Here is a 14,508-nt window from a genome sequence, read left to right on the forward strand (position 1 = left end):
AGTGAAGATGAGGCTATTTTCACTTGCTTATCTCTAAATCCCAGAGTCATAGAGGGAATATAAATGGACCAGGACTTAGCAGAACGGAGAGAAATATTGGAGAGGTCTGTAGTTTCCAGTGAGATGCTGCTTGAGGTTTTGGAAATTTTCAGAAACACAGGAAGCCAGGGTACATTGCGGGGAAAAAAAGGGAAGGCAAGTTCTGGAGGAGAAGCATTTGTTTAAAATAAAATCCCTGGTCATTTTTTTTTTTTTTTTGCAAGTTTGGCAGTGACAGGTGCCCTCCTGTCAGGAACACAGGGCACCTCGGGTCAAATGATGGATGTGCGCTATTTCGTGATCCCAAGAGCCCACACCACTCTTTGGAGCAAGCAGGGTGCTGTTAATAAACACAGGGCAGTGCTCCACATAAAGAGGAAGGAAGTCTCTACTGAGAACGAGAGCACTGGGTTGTACACAACAGAATTGGGAAACCACCAGAACGCGCCTTGTCACCCACAAAATCCATGCCCATCACGCCTTGGACCCTGAGAAAATCCTGTGACCTGCCCTTGGGGAGCTGCCAGACCAGAGCTGTTCTACTGCCTGGGGTGTGTACAGAGCCCAGTCATCAGATGGGATTGTGCAAGGACACAGGATGTCTGTCCAGACCTGAAGGCAGTTACAAAGCACAGGGTTCTCCAAAGTGTCTGTAGGAGAGAAGTTTAAGGCCAAGAAAGACTTCCATAGAGAAGAGGAGACGGGAGTCAAAGGCCTTGTTGAAAAATGGTCCTAATTCAGATGCGGAGATGAGGTAGAAGGAAGTGGGATAAAGAAGGCAGATTAAAGTTAGAGAGACAAAGTGAAGGTGAGCTGGAGAGAAGTCCCCATGCGTTGCCCTTTTTCACTGGTGCCGCTACAGAGAGAACTACTCTGCCGGCTCAGTGACCAGCAGGCCTGGCACAGGGACGGGTTTTCCCCACGGAGGCTGGTAGGACAGGCCATCTGTGGACAAGACCTGGGGCTTTAGGCTCAGGCAGATTCCTTCTCCCTGCACCTGGTGGAGTGAGCTTCAGTTTCCTCATCTGGGAAATGGGAACAATAATCCTACTTACCCCTAAGGGCTGTTTTGAAGATTAAATGAGCTAATGCGTTCAAAGGTGCTTGGATGGAGTCATTGTTCAAAATCGATTATTCTTTGTAACTATTTAACTAGTCATTTATCTAATGACTCTTACCCATATGGGAAACGATGTGGCCAGTCCTTCTGGGGGATTTGAAGAAACCTAAGGCCAGGGGTGTGCTGGCAAACTGGCTCTGGGGAGTGGGGGAAGCCCTGATTGGCAGCACTTGATGTTTCCTGTGGTTTAAATAGTCCCATTATGACCCGTTTCAAGCTACTGGCCGTTTAACAACTGGGCTGGCAAAATTCCGAACAATCAGCTCTGGAGAGCAGGCCCCAACCCAATGGGCTTTCTCTGTAGTTAGCAGATGACATATAAATGAAAAGTTAACAATGGTGGCTCACAGATACACAGCCCAGTCCACAGATGGCCTATCTAGAGGGCCTTTGAGGGTGACATGCGCTTCCAGTGCAGACACTGGGGCTGCCGTGCGTTGGGAAGAAGGGAGGGGTGCAGGCTGGCTTTTTATCTGGCCATTCGGGAGCCCACAGGCGTGATGGGGGAGATGTGTTCCTGGCAGTTTGGGTTCCAATGGCACAGAAAGGGGGTGTCTCAGGGGATCCAAGCCCTGGGTTCTGCCTCCCTCTATTGTAGTTCTATCATCTGCACCATGAAGGCACGGGGTTTTTTTATGTTTTGGCCGTGCGGTTTGTGGGATCTTAATTCCCTGTCTAGGGATTGAAACTGGGCCCCCCACAGCGGAAGTGTGGAGTCTTAACCACTGGACTGCCAGGGAATTCCCAAAGGCAGGGTCTTGAATGCACATCCAGGCTCAGAAATCCTGGACCCCTGACTTTAAAATGTTATCTTTTGGGGGCTTCCCTGGTGGCTCAGTGATTAGGAATCCGCCTGCCAATGCAGGGGACACGGGTTCGAGCCCTGGTCCGGGAAGATCCCACATGCCACGGAGCAACAAAGCCCGTGTGCCACAACTACTGAGCCTGCACTCTAGAGCCCGCAAGCCACAACTACTGAGCCCATGTGCCACAGCTACTGAAGCCCTCACGCTTAGGGCCCGTGTTCCGCAACAAGAGAAGCCACCACAATGAGAAGCCCGCGTGCTGCAACAAAGAGTAGCCCCCGTTTGCCACAACTTGAGAAAGCCCACGTGCAGCAACAAAGACCCAATGCAGCCAAAAATAAAGAAAAAACAATTATCTTCTGGAATCCAGTTGCTTCATAACAATATTTTTATTATTGAAGTTTAGTTGATTTACAATGTTGTGTTAGTTCCAGGTGTACAGCACAGTGATTCCGTTATATATATCTATTCTTTTTCAGATTCTTTTCTCTTATAGGTACTAACGATTTTTTTAATAAAAAAAGCGTTAGCATTTATTGAGCCCCTCCTGTGTGCCAGGAACTGTGTTAGGGCTTTACATAGCTTGTCCAACTGAACGTTCAGACAGCTCTTTGCTGTTCTCATGTTCATTTATAGAGGAGGAAACTGAGGCTCAGAGAGAATGAGGAAATTTCCCAAGATGCACAGACAGTAATATAAGAACTGGGCTTTGGACCTTGTTCTGATTGGCTCCAGAGACTGATATGCCTTTTGCCTTTGGAAGCTGGGGACATCCTGCATATAAGTACATATCAAGTGATGTATACAGAAAATTATTCACACAATAAGACTTCTGAGAAAAGAAGAGCCAACTGTGGGCCACGGTTCTCAGAGGCGGCTTCATGGAAAAGGTCAGATTTCAGCTAAGTGGGATTGACCTCAGCACACAGGTGTGGCACAAGCCAGGTTTTTTATGAGCCAACACATGAGCCGGAATGACAGCTGTTTTCAGGGTATGAGCGGGGTTTATGGGGACACAGAGGGAGAAAAGGGCTCGGGGATAAAATATCTGTCTTGTGTAGGGTAATAGGCAGCCACTAAAGGTATATGGGCAGTAACATGATGACAGGCGTGTATTAGGAAAGTTAAGCAAAGAGTGATTTTTAGAATGTATGAGAGGAAAGAGGGCCAAGATGCAGGAAAACCAGAGAGGAAGCTAATGGAATTGCTAGGCCTCTTTTCATACACAGATAGCATCTTGGACTATAAAAGGTAACAGTACACGACGAAGCAATATAATAAATATACACCTCATGGTCCATAAAAGAGATCTGAGGCTTCCAGCAGAACCACAACAGTAAGTGGTATCTCCGTTTATTACTCTGACAGGCTCAACACACGATCTTTGAAGTGTCCCTGATGAAGATAGTAGGTGTCACCTAAATGAACAAGCAATTAGCTCAGGAATAAATGTGTCTTTGTAAACGAAGTCACGGAATTGGCCAATCCTCAGACTTTAGCAGGGATGCACCGTGAGTGTGTATGTGACACTTTTAACCCGCTTGCTAAGAATCTGATCTAACCCTCGGTGGTGGGTCTCACTCCCTTTCCTCATCTGCCCTTTGGTTCCCGTGCTTGGGAGGAGACGGATGACTGATCTGACCTCAGCTCCGATTTCAGGGGAGTAGAGGGAGTGTGTAGGGAGACTCCAGCTGAGAGAAGTTCCCTGGCTTCCTTATGCCAGCTTGAGAACAGGATTGGATAACTTCCATGGCAGTGTGGTTTATCGTGTGTGGGCACTGGTATCACAACAGGTGAACATGTATTTGTGTTGGATTTCTGAACTTATTCCTTGAGATGATTTGTCCTCTTATACCAGCTCTAGAAGTCAATCTACCTTGCAAAAAAAGAAACCAAACCAGCAATACGGGTTTCCCACAGTGAGGCCCAGTGCACGAAGCCTGGGATCCCTGGGTTCTGAGCCAGGCTGCCACTGGCCTGACCTTGAGCAAGTCCCTTCCCCTCCCCAGGCTGTAGCTGCCTCATCAGTCAGGTGAGGGGGCCTGGACTAGACGGTCTTCCGACTGCTTTCATATCTGATGCTCCAGCCAGGACTCGTGTTGTCAAGAAACCCTGGGAGAAGGAAGAGAATTTGTTCTCAGTTTCTCCCTTTGATTTTCTAAGTAACCGCAGTTGAGCATAGAGGTGTGGAGGCTGTCACCACGCTGCCTCTTCCACATTCTGGTTTCTCTGGGTAGCAGGAGACAGATGCTGGGCTTTTTGCCTGCCTGAGTGTTTCCCCAGGAAGAGCAGAGGGGGCATCAGATCCAAACTGGGCTGAAATGGTTGTGGCGCCTTCTTTCACACTGATTTTATCACACAGCATGTGCAGCCCCAGATGGGGCTGAGCTCAAAACCAGAAGAAGGGCAGGGAAGTGAAGGCAGAAGCGAATGTACAGAAACGAGCTCACGGGCTCTAGTGTTTGATAGAAACAATCTGGGACTAAAGTAAAGCAAAATAGAACGAACTCTCCTAATTTCTTTAAAGGAGTCCTTGAATGGGATTAATGTCCCAGGTCTTTCATTTCTTCAAATGCCAGATGCCTGAGCAGCAGGGCTGGAGCCAGGGTGAGGCACCTGCATGACACTAACAGTGAGTGCCAACTTCAAGGTCCCACCCCAGGCACCTCACTCTCCCTGCCCAAGCCACACCAGTGTAAACATTGTCTTTCATTTCAATCTTAAGTTGAAAAGTAGATTAAGAAGCTACAAACCCAACTGTAGTCTGAACAGTTCTCCTTTGTTAGAGGCACACAGCTGAGCAGGAAATTAACAATGAAGAATTCACACTTGGCAAGAAGCAAAATGTGAAAGGCCGATTGCTGATTGCCTAATGGGCAAGGTTATTTTCCTCAACAGAGAGCCTTAGGTTGTCAGAGGAACCGTTTGCTGGGTCTCAAAACACTTAGGATCAGCCCCCTCTGTCAGCGTCAGCCTAGCACACTGATCTGAAGCAGGATGTGAAATTCTCTGCTTGTGCTTTTAGCTTTAATCCACTTAAGCCACGGGCCAAGGACTGAGAAGAGAGATCAGGGGCTGTGTGTTGTGACTGGGCCCATCTTTTGGATACTCAGAACAGCCAGGGCTCTAACCTTCCTGTCCCCCTAGCCCAGGCAGAAGGGCCAAGCAAACAGCCAAGAAGGGGCCTGTCTTATCTCCTTCAGGTCCCCAAGGTATTCCCTGCCTTAGGAGTGCTGTGCTACATACAGGGCAGCGTCCATCAGCTCTTCACCTACAGGCTCTCTCTCCCTCCTGCTACAGGAATCTGTACAAATCTTCGAAATGAGTGGATGTGTTACAAAGGTGGAAAATGCACATCTGAGCTGAAACCAGGACAGCCAAAATGAACAAAATTAAAAGCTCAAGGGGACTAGCTGACCTAGAAATTACTCATCCCTCTGTTCCCCTCCCCACAGCCTTCTCCTTTCTCCCTTGGACCCAAGGTTGAGAAGAAGGGCGAAGACCTGATAAAATACGTAGCTTTTACCTCCCTGCCTTCCTCGGATGCTTACAGGAAACCCCTGAGACCTTTAAACACCGGGCTCTCTGCTGGGATTCTCCCGAGGGCTGCATCCACAGCTTGGAAATGGGTAGGATGCCTTGAGGCTATTTACCCAAAGGATGCATGGTATTTGCATGTAATTTCCCTATGCACTCTGCGCCACCCCTCCCCAGACCATTTGTTCAAGTTAAAAGTATTTTTATGGCTCTCTTGATGGGAGTCATTTCTGGATTTTTCCTCTTGTCTGTGCCATCTTCTCCCTCAGGGCCTCTCCTTGGCCCAGATCTCTGGCAAGGGAGTCAAGAGGCACCAAGGAAGGACCTGGGAGGAATGCAGTGGCGGCTCTTCCAAGGGTTTGCTTATCTCGCTTGCACCCTGAGCACCGGTAGAGGTTTTCTTTTCCAAAACTGTAACATTATGTGATTCCGTTGTAGATTGTAGACGGTGGGACTCTAATTCAATTCACAGAAAGTCTCTTTGAGCTAGAATTTTCCCTCCTTTTCTCTTCTGTCTCATGACCCTAGGCAGCCCATTATCATTATCGCTTCTTTTTTTTTTAGACTGAGTCTTGATTCACTAATGACTTCTTTGCAACAGCCAGTGAGGATTGGGCTATTTCACAGACAAGGAAACTGAGGCTTGCTATGAAGGGCTTAGTCCAAAGTTACACAACTGCTTAGGGTCTTCATTTGTCCAACTCAAAGTCCAGTGCTCTTTCTCTGCCTCAGTTTCTCCAACTGTGAAGTGGGATGTTAATAGCACGTACTTCATAGGGTCGCTGTAAGGGATGGATGCTTTACTATGTGTAATAGTGTTTAAAATAGGGCCTGGCACATGGAGAGTGTTTAATAAATGCCCACTAATGTTACTGCTCTAGGCCTTGTGTTTTACTATTCCGAGCACTGGATTCATGACTCATTTGTGGGAGGAGGAACCAACTGATACGCTTGGGGATTGTTATCCAAGATGGGGAACGAACCCATTTCCCAAGCTCAGAGCAGGCTGAGATGGGACAAGAACAGATCCTTGCAAGCAACGGGATGCAGCTGCCTGATTGAGCCGCATCCTGCCTGGCTCTGGCTGGGACAAAGAAACCTGAAGACGTGGGTAAACCCATTAAGGGGATGGTGCCCCCTTTACCAAATGCTGAGGGCAGTAAGGACAAAGGCTTCTGAACAGAGTCTAAGATTATAAGACATTTTACTCTGGGATGTGCTGAAGGTCTTCTGCTTTGAGGCGGTTATAGATGACTTGTATTTTCCCTTTACCCAGTAGTTACAACGTGGGCCTATGTGTGGAGAAAGGAGTATCCAGGAGGTCCCTTCCAAAGGTATGTCCAAAAGCCTTCTAGTGATGAGGGTCGAGGGCTCGGGTGGGGGGAAGGCTCTGAACTCCTCTAGGGAGACCTGGTACTGGGAGAGGCTGCCCATCCGCTCGGCTGGGCCAGGGACTTGCCCTGTCGCTCAGGCCCTCCTCGGCATCAATTGAAAAAAATGACAGGGATGTGTTCCTGCCGTCCTGGGGACCTTGGAGAAAACCAAGGCAATTGGGCGTCAGTATCTTTGTCACCAGGTCTGAAGCTGAAGAGAGGGCGATGAAAACTACAAAAGACGATCAGGAAAGAGACTCTATGGTATGGCTTTGCAAACCTAATCAAGGGAACTCGAGGCCCCAAACTGTACTGTGTGTAGAGACGCTCTTGAAATCATGTTCTAGCAGTTGAAGTTCTTGCTGATCAGTCCACCCTCTCAGAAAAACACACCAGACACACACACACACACACACACACACACAAAATAAAAGGTTTAAAACACAAATGTCTGTAATTAAGCTCTGGAGTGACGTCTTCTGCCGGTCCAAGCATCCCACTGTTGTTGGGTGTGTGCTCTCATCCAGAGGAGCCCCTGCTCTGCCTGGCCCACTCGCGTCCCACTGCATTGACTCTCCTCGCTCGCAGGCCTTTCCAAAGTTTCTGAAAGGTGCAGTCCGGGGTTGAATGTCTTGATCTTACTTTGGCTTGATGGTCCCCTAACTTCAGGACTACATGAGCTGCCCAAGGGACCCATAAACAGAACATGTATAGCTTTCTGCGCTTTGAAAGGAGCTAAGTGACAGGGATGGCGACCTCGTCCTAGCGGGTCCCCAGCACTCACCAATCTCCCCGCCCCCTGGGAGCCCCTTTGGGGCTGAGGCTCTGGGGGCGGGAACCCACCCGAACTGCCCCGGCTGGGGGACTGGGGGCGCCCCTCTTTGGGGTTTCTGACCACTGGCTTTGGCAGATGCTGAGGGGTGGGGCTGGAGAAGGCTTCCCCCGGGCCGGGAAGCCGCGTGCGCCTTTCGGATGTTGGGAGACAATGGTGACCGAACTCCCGGCCTCGGCCTGGCGCGCGGCGAGGAGGCGGCTCCCGCGCGGTCACCTGACGGGGTCAGCAGGCTCCACGGGGCGACACGTCCTCGGCCCCTTCAGCCCGCGGAGGGCCGCGAGCCCCGGGTCGGCCCCGCGCGCCCGGCCGCCGCTCCGCCGCGTCCCGCTGCCCATTGGCTGGCGCGGCGCGGCGCGGCCGCTCCCGCCCCGCCCCGCCATTGGCCTTGGCCGCCGCGGTCCCCGCGCGCGAGCCGCCGCTGACATCACCAGGCCTGAGGCGGCGGCGGCGCCCCCGGCCCAGCCCGCAGCCCCCCTCGGCACAGGCGCCGCCGCGGGGCCCGGCGGAGGATGGTGCGCGGCGCGCCGGGGGCTCCCCGCCGCCAGAGCCGCAGCACCGAGGTGGAGCCGTCCGCGGCGGGCAGCCGACCCCCGCATCGGGCGCGGGGCGAGCGGCCGCGGTGAGGCGCCGAGGGCGGCGCGGGCGCAGCCGCCATGGGGGCCCTGACCAGCCGGCAGCACGCGGGCGTGGAGGAGGTGGACATCCCGTCCAACTCCGTGTACCGCTACCCGCCCAAGTCCGGTGAGCACGACCCGGGGCCGGGAGGAGGTCGCGGTGCTCCCGCGCGAGGGCTCCGGGGATCCCGGGGACGCAGAGGCCGACATCGCTGCAGAGCGATCTCGGAGGGTGGGAGGTGTTGGAGGAGGTCTAGAGGGGGTGCTTTAGGGCCCTTGGCCGGGTCGCCGGAGTGGGCAGCCCTTCCGCCGGGGGACGGGAGTGGCCCCCACGCAGTCGGTTCTGTGACAGAGACGTGCGCTCGGGGCACTGCGGCTCCCGAGGGGCGGGGTGTCCGCGGCGCAGGCCGGGTCCCCGCTGGCCGCAGCGCTGCGTCCCTTCCTTCCCGCCCGGTGGCCTGTTCCCCTCGGGAGCTGAGGGTTAGGTCAGGCGGGCTTGGCATCCGAAGCAGGCGCCTGTGCCAGGTGCTGGCCCTGGTGGCCTCCGGAGAGGGAGGGACAGACACAGGTTTGAATTAGGTTTCTCAGGGGAAAGCTCCCGTCGCCTGCTGGAGGATGGAGGCCGAAAATGCGTTGTCTGTACTGGTGCTTTTTAAGAGGCTGTCAGAAGAAAGAAGGTGTTTAACAGAAATGTTCGGGAATCTAGTAGCAGAGTCACTCGGGTTGCCGCTTTGCCAAAGTAGTGGCAAGCCTGGTTTTTGGAATGAGGATAGCTCTGGGACAGGGCACAGGTATTTAAAATGTAGAGAAGTATTATGTTTGTTTTCAGAATCATTAAAAAGATAAATGTCTCCAGCCTCTGGTTTGTAGCATAATTATTGGAAGTGGAGGAGAATTTTGACAGCACAAAGAGGATGACTAGTGGATTGAGTGAGCACCAGCCAATTCTGAACTGCTGGCGCATGACCTAACTCTCTGCTCTTTATTTTTCCTTGCTTTTCTCAAGACTTCTGGGGACCCATGGCTATCATCTTCTCTTTGGCTTAGGACCTGATGAGGATTTTCGTGATCTTGGAGAGATGTCAGAATTGCAGCAGGAGAATAAAGACATAGTAATGAGATGAGCTGGTTTCTCAGCAGTCTGTCCAGTTTGTGCCAGCCCAAAGTAGGGACCAGGCAATGAACCTGCACCCTGCAGAGTGTCTGCCAGAGCTGTGTTGCTCACTGATTTGTGCCAAAGAGTGAATCCTTGCAGAGATGAATATGCTTAAGAGCTGCTTTAGAACAGTCTAAGATAAAGCCGTGCATCATTAGTGTTTTAATAAAGCTCTAGCTGATTATGACCATATGAAACCAGTGCTAAAGGAAGCACGCATTTTGCTTTTTAGTAGACAAAAATATGCACAAGTATTGTGGATTTTTCTTTTCTGAAATCACTTAGCTTTTATTGCTCAGAATATGGAGCAGGTTTTGCTGGCTTGGAGTTTGCAGTAGAATTTGTTGCCTCAGAAGAGTATTCACCCCTCCTTCACTTATGGGAATAAGCAAAGGTAAATCACTGGAGGGCTAGTCCTCAAAGGATATTAATACAAGTATGAATCTTGGATGATGATAATCAAAGGATAATGGACCAAACTAAAGATTTTCTTAACCAACACTCTCCATACCTACAGTCTTAAATCATCCTCTCCACTCTATCAGTCTTTTAAAAGTTTTACCTAATGGTAACTCTTTTTTAAAAATAAATAAATTAATTTATTTATTTATTTATTTATTTATTTATTTATTTCTGGCTGTGTTGGGTCTTTGTTGCTGCGCGTGGGCTTTCTCTAGTTGAGGCAAGCGGGGGCTACTCTGTTGCGGTGCGCGGGCTTCTCATTGCAGTGGCTTCTCTTGTTGTGGAGCATGGGCTCTAGGCACACAGGCTTCAGTAGTTGTGGCCCACGGGCTCAGTAGTTATGGCTCACGGTCTCTAGAGCGCAGGCTCAGTAGTTGTGGTGCATGGGCTTAGTTGCTGCGCGGCATGTGGGATCTTCCCAGACAAGGGCTCAAACCTGTGTCCCCTGCAGGTGGATTCTTAACCACTGTGCCACCAGGGAGGTCTCTGGTAACTCATTTTTAGTCAGAGCTTTTTTTTTTTTTTTTTGTGATACGCGGGCCTCTCACTGTCGCGGCCTCTCCCATTGAGGAGCAAAGGCTCTGGACGCGCAGGCCCAGCAGCCATGGCTCACGGGCCCAGCTGCTCCCCGGCATGTGGGATCTTCCCGGACCGGGGCACGAACCAGCGTCCGCTGCATCGGCAGGCGGATTCCCAACCACTGCGCCACCAGGGAAGCCCTAGTCAGAGCTTTTGCATGCGAGAAATCTTTGTAGCAAGTGGACCAAATTATGTATGTTGAAGATAAAACACAGAAAATAGGAATCAGAACATTCATGTCCCAGTCAGCAAATCTTTGTGTACGTGTGAAAATATGCTGTAGTCTAGAGGCATCTCCTATCCTTCATCTGATCTTTAGATTTACCTGACTCTTTATTGGATTATAGTATTTTATTTTATTTTTTAAAATTAATTAATTAATTAATCAATTTGGCTGTGCCAGCTCTTATTTGCCCTGTGTGGGATCTTTGTTGCCGCGTGTGGGATCTTTAGTTGCGGCATGCAAACTCTTAGTTGGGGCATGTGGGATCTAGTTCCCTGACCAGGGATCGAACCCAGGCCCCCTGCACTGGGAGTGTAGAGTCTTAGCCACTGGACCACCAAGGAAGTCCCTGGATTATAGTATTTTAGACCCAAAGGAACCTTGCAGAGAATTTGGCCCCAGACTCATTCATTTCACCGGTAAGAAAATGGAGGCCCAGAGAAATGAATTGGCAAGGCCAGGGTTACCCAGCAAGTTAGTGCTCTTCTTACGAAAGCCTCTGCCTTTTTCAAGGAATTGAATTTTGAACTTGTCCTTGATAGTTTGTGGATTGGAGGCTATTCTGCATCAGAATTGAGACAAAACTCAGAGGCCTGTCTCCCTGTTGAAGAATCAGACTGGGTTGATTTTGAGGTCTCCTTATCTTGAGTACGGAAAGTAGAACAAAGCAAATAGCAGAGTCAGTTTTCTCCAGGTGACTAAACTGGCTGAGCTGAGACCGCCCTCTGGCTCACTGGAAAGTCTCTGTTACTCGATGGCCTTGGAGTAGTTGTTTCAGCAAGCGCATGGTCATCTGTCCCTGTAATGATGGTCACAGTGCCCAGAAGAAATTGCTTTTTCTTTCTTTCTTTTTTTTTTTTGGCTGCGTTGGGTCTTCGTTGCTGCGCATGGGCTTTCTCTAGTTGCGGCAAGTGGGGCTACTCTTCATCGCGGTGTACGGGCTTCTAATTGCGGTGGCTCCTCTTGTTGTGGAGCATGGGCTCTAGGCAGGTGGGCTTCAGTATTTGTGGCACGCAGGCTCAATAGTTGTGGCTCACAGGCTTAGTTGCTCCACAGCATGTGGGAACTTCCCGGACCAGGGCTTGAACCCTTGTCCCCTGAATTGGCAGGCGGATTCTTAACCACTGTGCCACCAGGGAAGTCCCTCTTTTTTGTGTTTTTAAAGGAACCCCTTAGTTTTGTATGCACATTGAACTAGAAACATTTTTAAAGTATTGAGAACAGCTGATTTCATGTTGGAACTTGGGTTTACAGCTTTTTTTTTCTTTAACAGAGATAAGTGAAAATAAAATAGCCTAAAATTATTTAGAATTATTTATTTTTTTGAATAAGTAATATAGTCACATGGTTCAAAGTTTAAAAGAATGAAAAGGCCTACAGTGAAAGTCTAGCTCTCACTGTAGCTGTTCATCCACCCAGGTCCTCCCTATACACCTCTCATACATACGTAACCACTTTCTGGAATTCTTCCAGAGTTTCTTGTGTAAATACAAGCATAGCATGCTACTTAGACTGCTCTGCACCTTGTTTTGTATTTGTTTTGTTTACTTTCAAACATATTGGAGATCTTTCTATATTATCTCCATATTAGAGAGGGGTTTTTTTTTGTTGTTGTTGTTCTTTTTTTAAAAAAAACAACTGTATAACATTCCTTTGTGTGCACATGCTATCAGTTTTTAACATAGTCTACCGGTGAACATTTGGGAGTGGCTTTTTTTTTTCAGTCTTTTACTATTGCAAACAATGCAGCAATGATTAATGTTATACATATGTTCTTAGGTGATTTTTAGCTTTGTTAATAAATACATAAATATTAATCATTTAAATAGCAGAAGGTATGATGGGAGTTTGTTTCTGTAGAGTATTTCTACATTATCATAGAAAGCTATTTATAGCACTGTTCTGCATTTGGTCGTGCCTTTGTAATTTTTGACTTAGAAACCATATGTGCTTTTAAATCCTTCTCTGAGATCTTTGCCTCTTTCAAAGCCCACTATCGTTGGTTCAGCAAAGTTAGGGCTTTGCTGAGATGGTTGTTTTTATGCGTGTAGGCCCGACTTTTGAAAGGGGTCCCCATGTTGATAAGAGTCATTATTTCTGTCTTCTCTGTGCAGGAAGAAATAGGTATACTATAAAGACAATTTAATCCATTTTAATTCAGTACCTGATAAATCTAGTTCATTTTTCTCTTACATATTTGAGCAAATTGGAAAATAGGAGTAATTCATTTTGCTCAGGTGTTAAGTGGGAAACCTATTATAAAAATTCAGAATGGTAATCAGAGTCCTGAGCAGCTAACATCATCATTTTCCAAATTTTTGTTATATTGGAGTACACGTATGCTTGTCAAGTGGGCCTGTCCTAGGGCAGACCACATTTCTAAAGCGTGGGTACTAAGTCTTTGCTTATCAAATAGTTATAAAAGTTTCTCTTAGCTTTTAGGAGCATCAATTAAATATGTTTCAAAACCAGGGACTTTCAAAGATGAAACTTACTGCAGAATAAAAAATTATTTGGTTCTGGAACATTTTGATTGGTACGTTAACTAAAATTAAGTAGGTTTCTGAAATTCATAGTAAATACATTTAATACCATAAAAAATGTAAAGGTTCTTCCATTTAATGATGGAATCATCCGGATCAGGAGTTCAAACGCTAGTATTATTATTATTATTTTAAATAAATTTATTTAATTTATTTATTTTTGGCTGCGTTGGGTCTTCGCTGCTGCACGAGGGCTTTCTCTAGTTGCGGCAAGCGGGGTCTACTCTTCGTTGCAGTGCGTGGGCTTCTCATTGTGGTGGCTTCTCTTGTTGCGGAGCACCGGCTCTAGGCACGTGGGCTTCAGTAGTTGTGGCACGCGGGCTCAGTAGTTGTGACTCACGGGCTCTAGAGCACAGGATCAGTAGTTGTGGCGCATGGGCTTTATTGCTCTGCGGCATGTGGGACCTTCCCGGACCAGGGATCAAACCCGTGTCTCCTGCATTGGCAGGCGGATTCTCAACCACTAAGCCACCAGGGATGCCCCAGTATTATTTTTGAACACTTAAAACGTGGTAATGCTTCCACTTTCGAAACCTCCAGTATTTTTGCTTTATTTGTACTTTACTTCATTAAGAGCAGACTGATTTCTTTCACTTCTTGATTTTGTCTTATGATTTGGGGACTTTCATTTACTTATATGATGTTGGTTGTGCTCTTTTGTTCTTTAGCATCTCTTTTCTCTTTCTGTTTATTACCATCAGTGCACATTCTTGGGCACCTGCTATGTATATATCATGCATCATGCTGTGCACCAGTGTATAGATTCTGATCCTGTGATTTTGATGCCTATGGCAATCAGCAGGATAGAAGCCCTCAGAATCAACTTTGTAATTCATGATGTGGGTCACAGAAGGGAGGATTAACAATATAAGCTATTTGATGGCTGTATCATCCAGGGCTCTCCAGAGAAAGAGAACCAATGGGAGATATATACATATAATTGGCCTCCATTATTGTGGGGGCTGGCAAGTCTAAAGCTTGTAGGGCAGGCCAGCAAGCTGGAAACTCAGACAGGAGTTGATGTTGTATTCTTCAGTCCGAAATCTGTAGGACAGTCTGCTGGATGAGAAACTCAGGCAGGATTTCTATGTTAGTCTTAAAGCAGAATTCCTTTTTCTCCAGGAAACCTCAGTTTCTGCTCTTAAAGCCTTCAACTGATTGGATGAAGCCCACCCACATTATCAAGGGTAATCTATTTTACTTAAAGTCAACTAATTATAA

The 14,508-nt window shown here is 48.2% G+C and overlaps 1 protein-coding gene across 1 annotated transcript in view; it reads left to right on the forward strand.

Annotated features, from left to right (window-relative positions):
* Positions 1 to 8,097: 8,097 nt before the first annotated feature.
* Positions 8,098 to 14,508, forward strand: part of RNF157 (ring finger protein 157) — an 85,459-nt gene continuing 79,048 nt past the window's right edge. Inside the window, exon 1 of the mRNA XM_060081540.1 lies at positions 8,098 to 8,451. Within this exon, the coding sequence (XP_059937523.1) occupies positions 8,364 to 8,451 (88 nt within the window). The 5' untranslated portion in view covers positions 8,098 to 8,363. The remainder of the gene's footprint in view (positions 8,452 to 14,508) is intronic.

Source organism: Mesoplodon densirostris, chromosome 18 (assembly GCF_025265405.1).
Source record: "Mesoplodon densirostris isolate mMesDen1 chromosome 18, mMesDen1 primary haplotype, whole genome shotgun sequence".
NCBI classification, from domain to species: domain Eukaryota; kingdom Metazoa; phylum Chordata; class Mammalia; order Artiodactyla; family Ziphiidae; genus Mesoplodon; species Mesoplodon densirostris.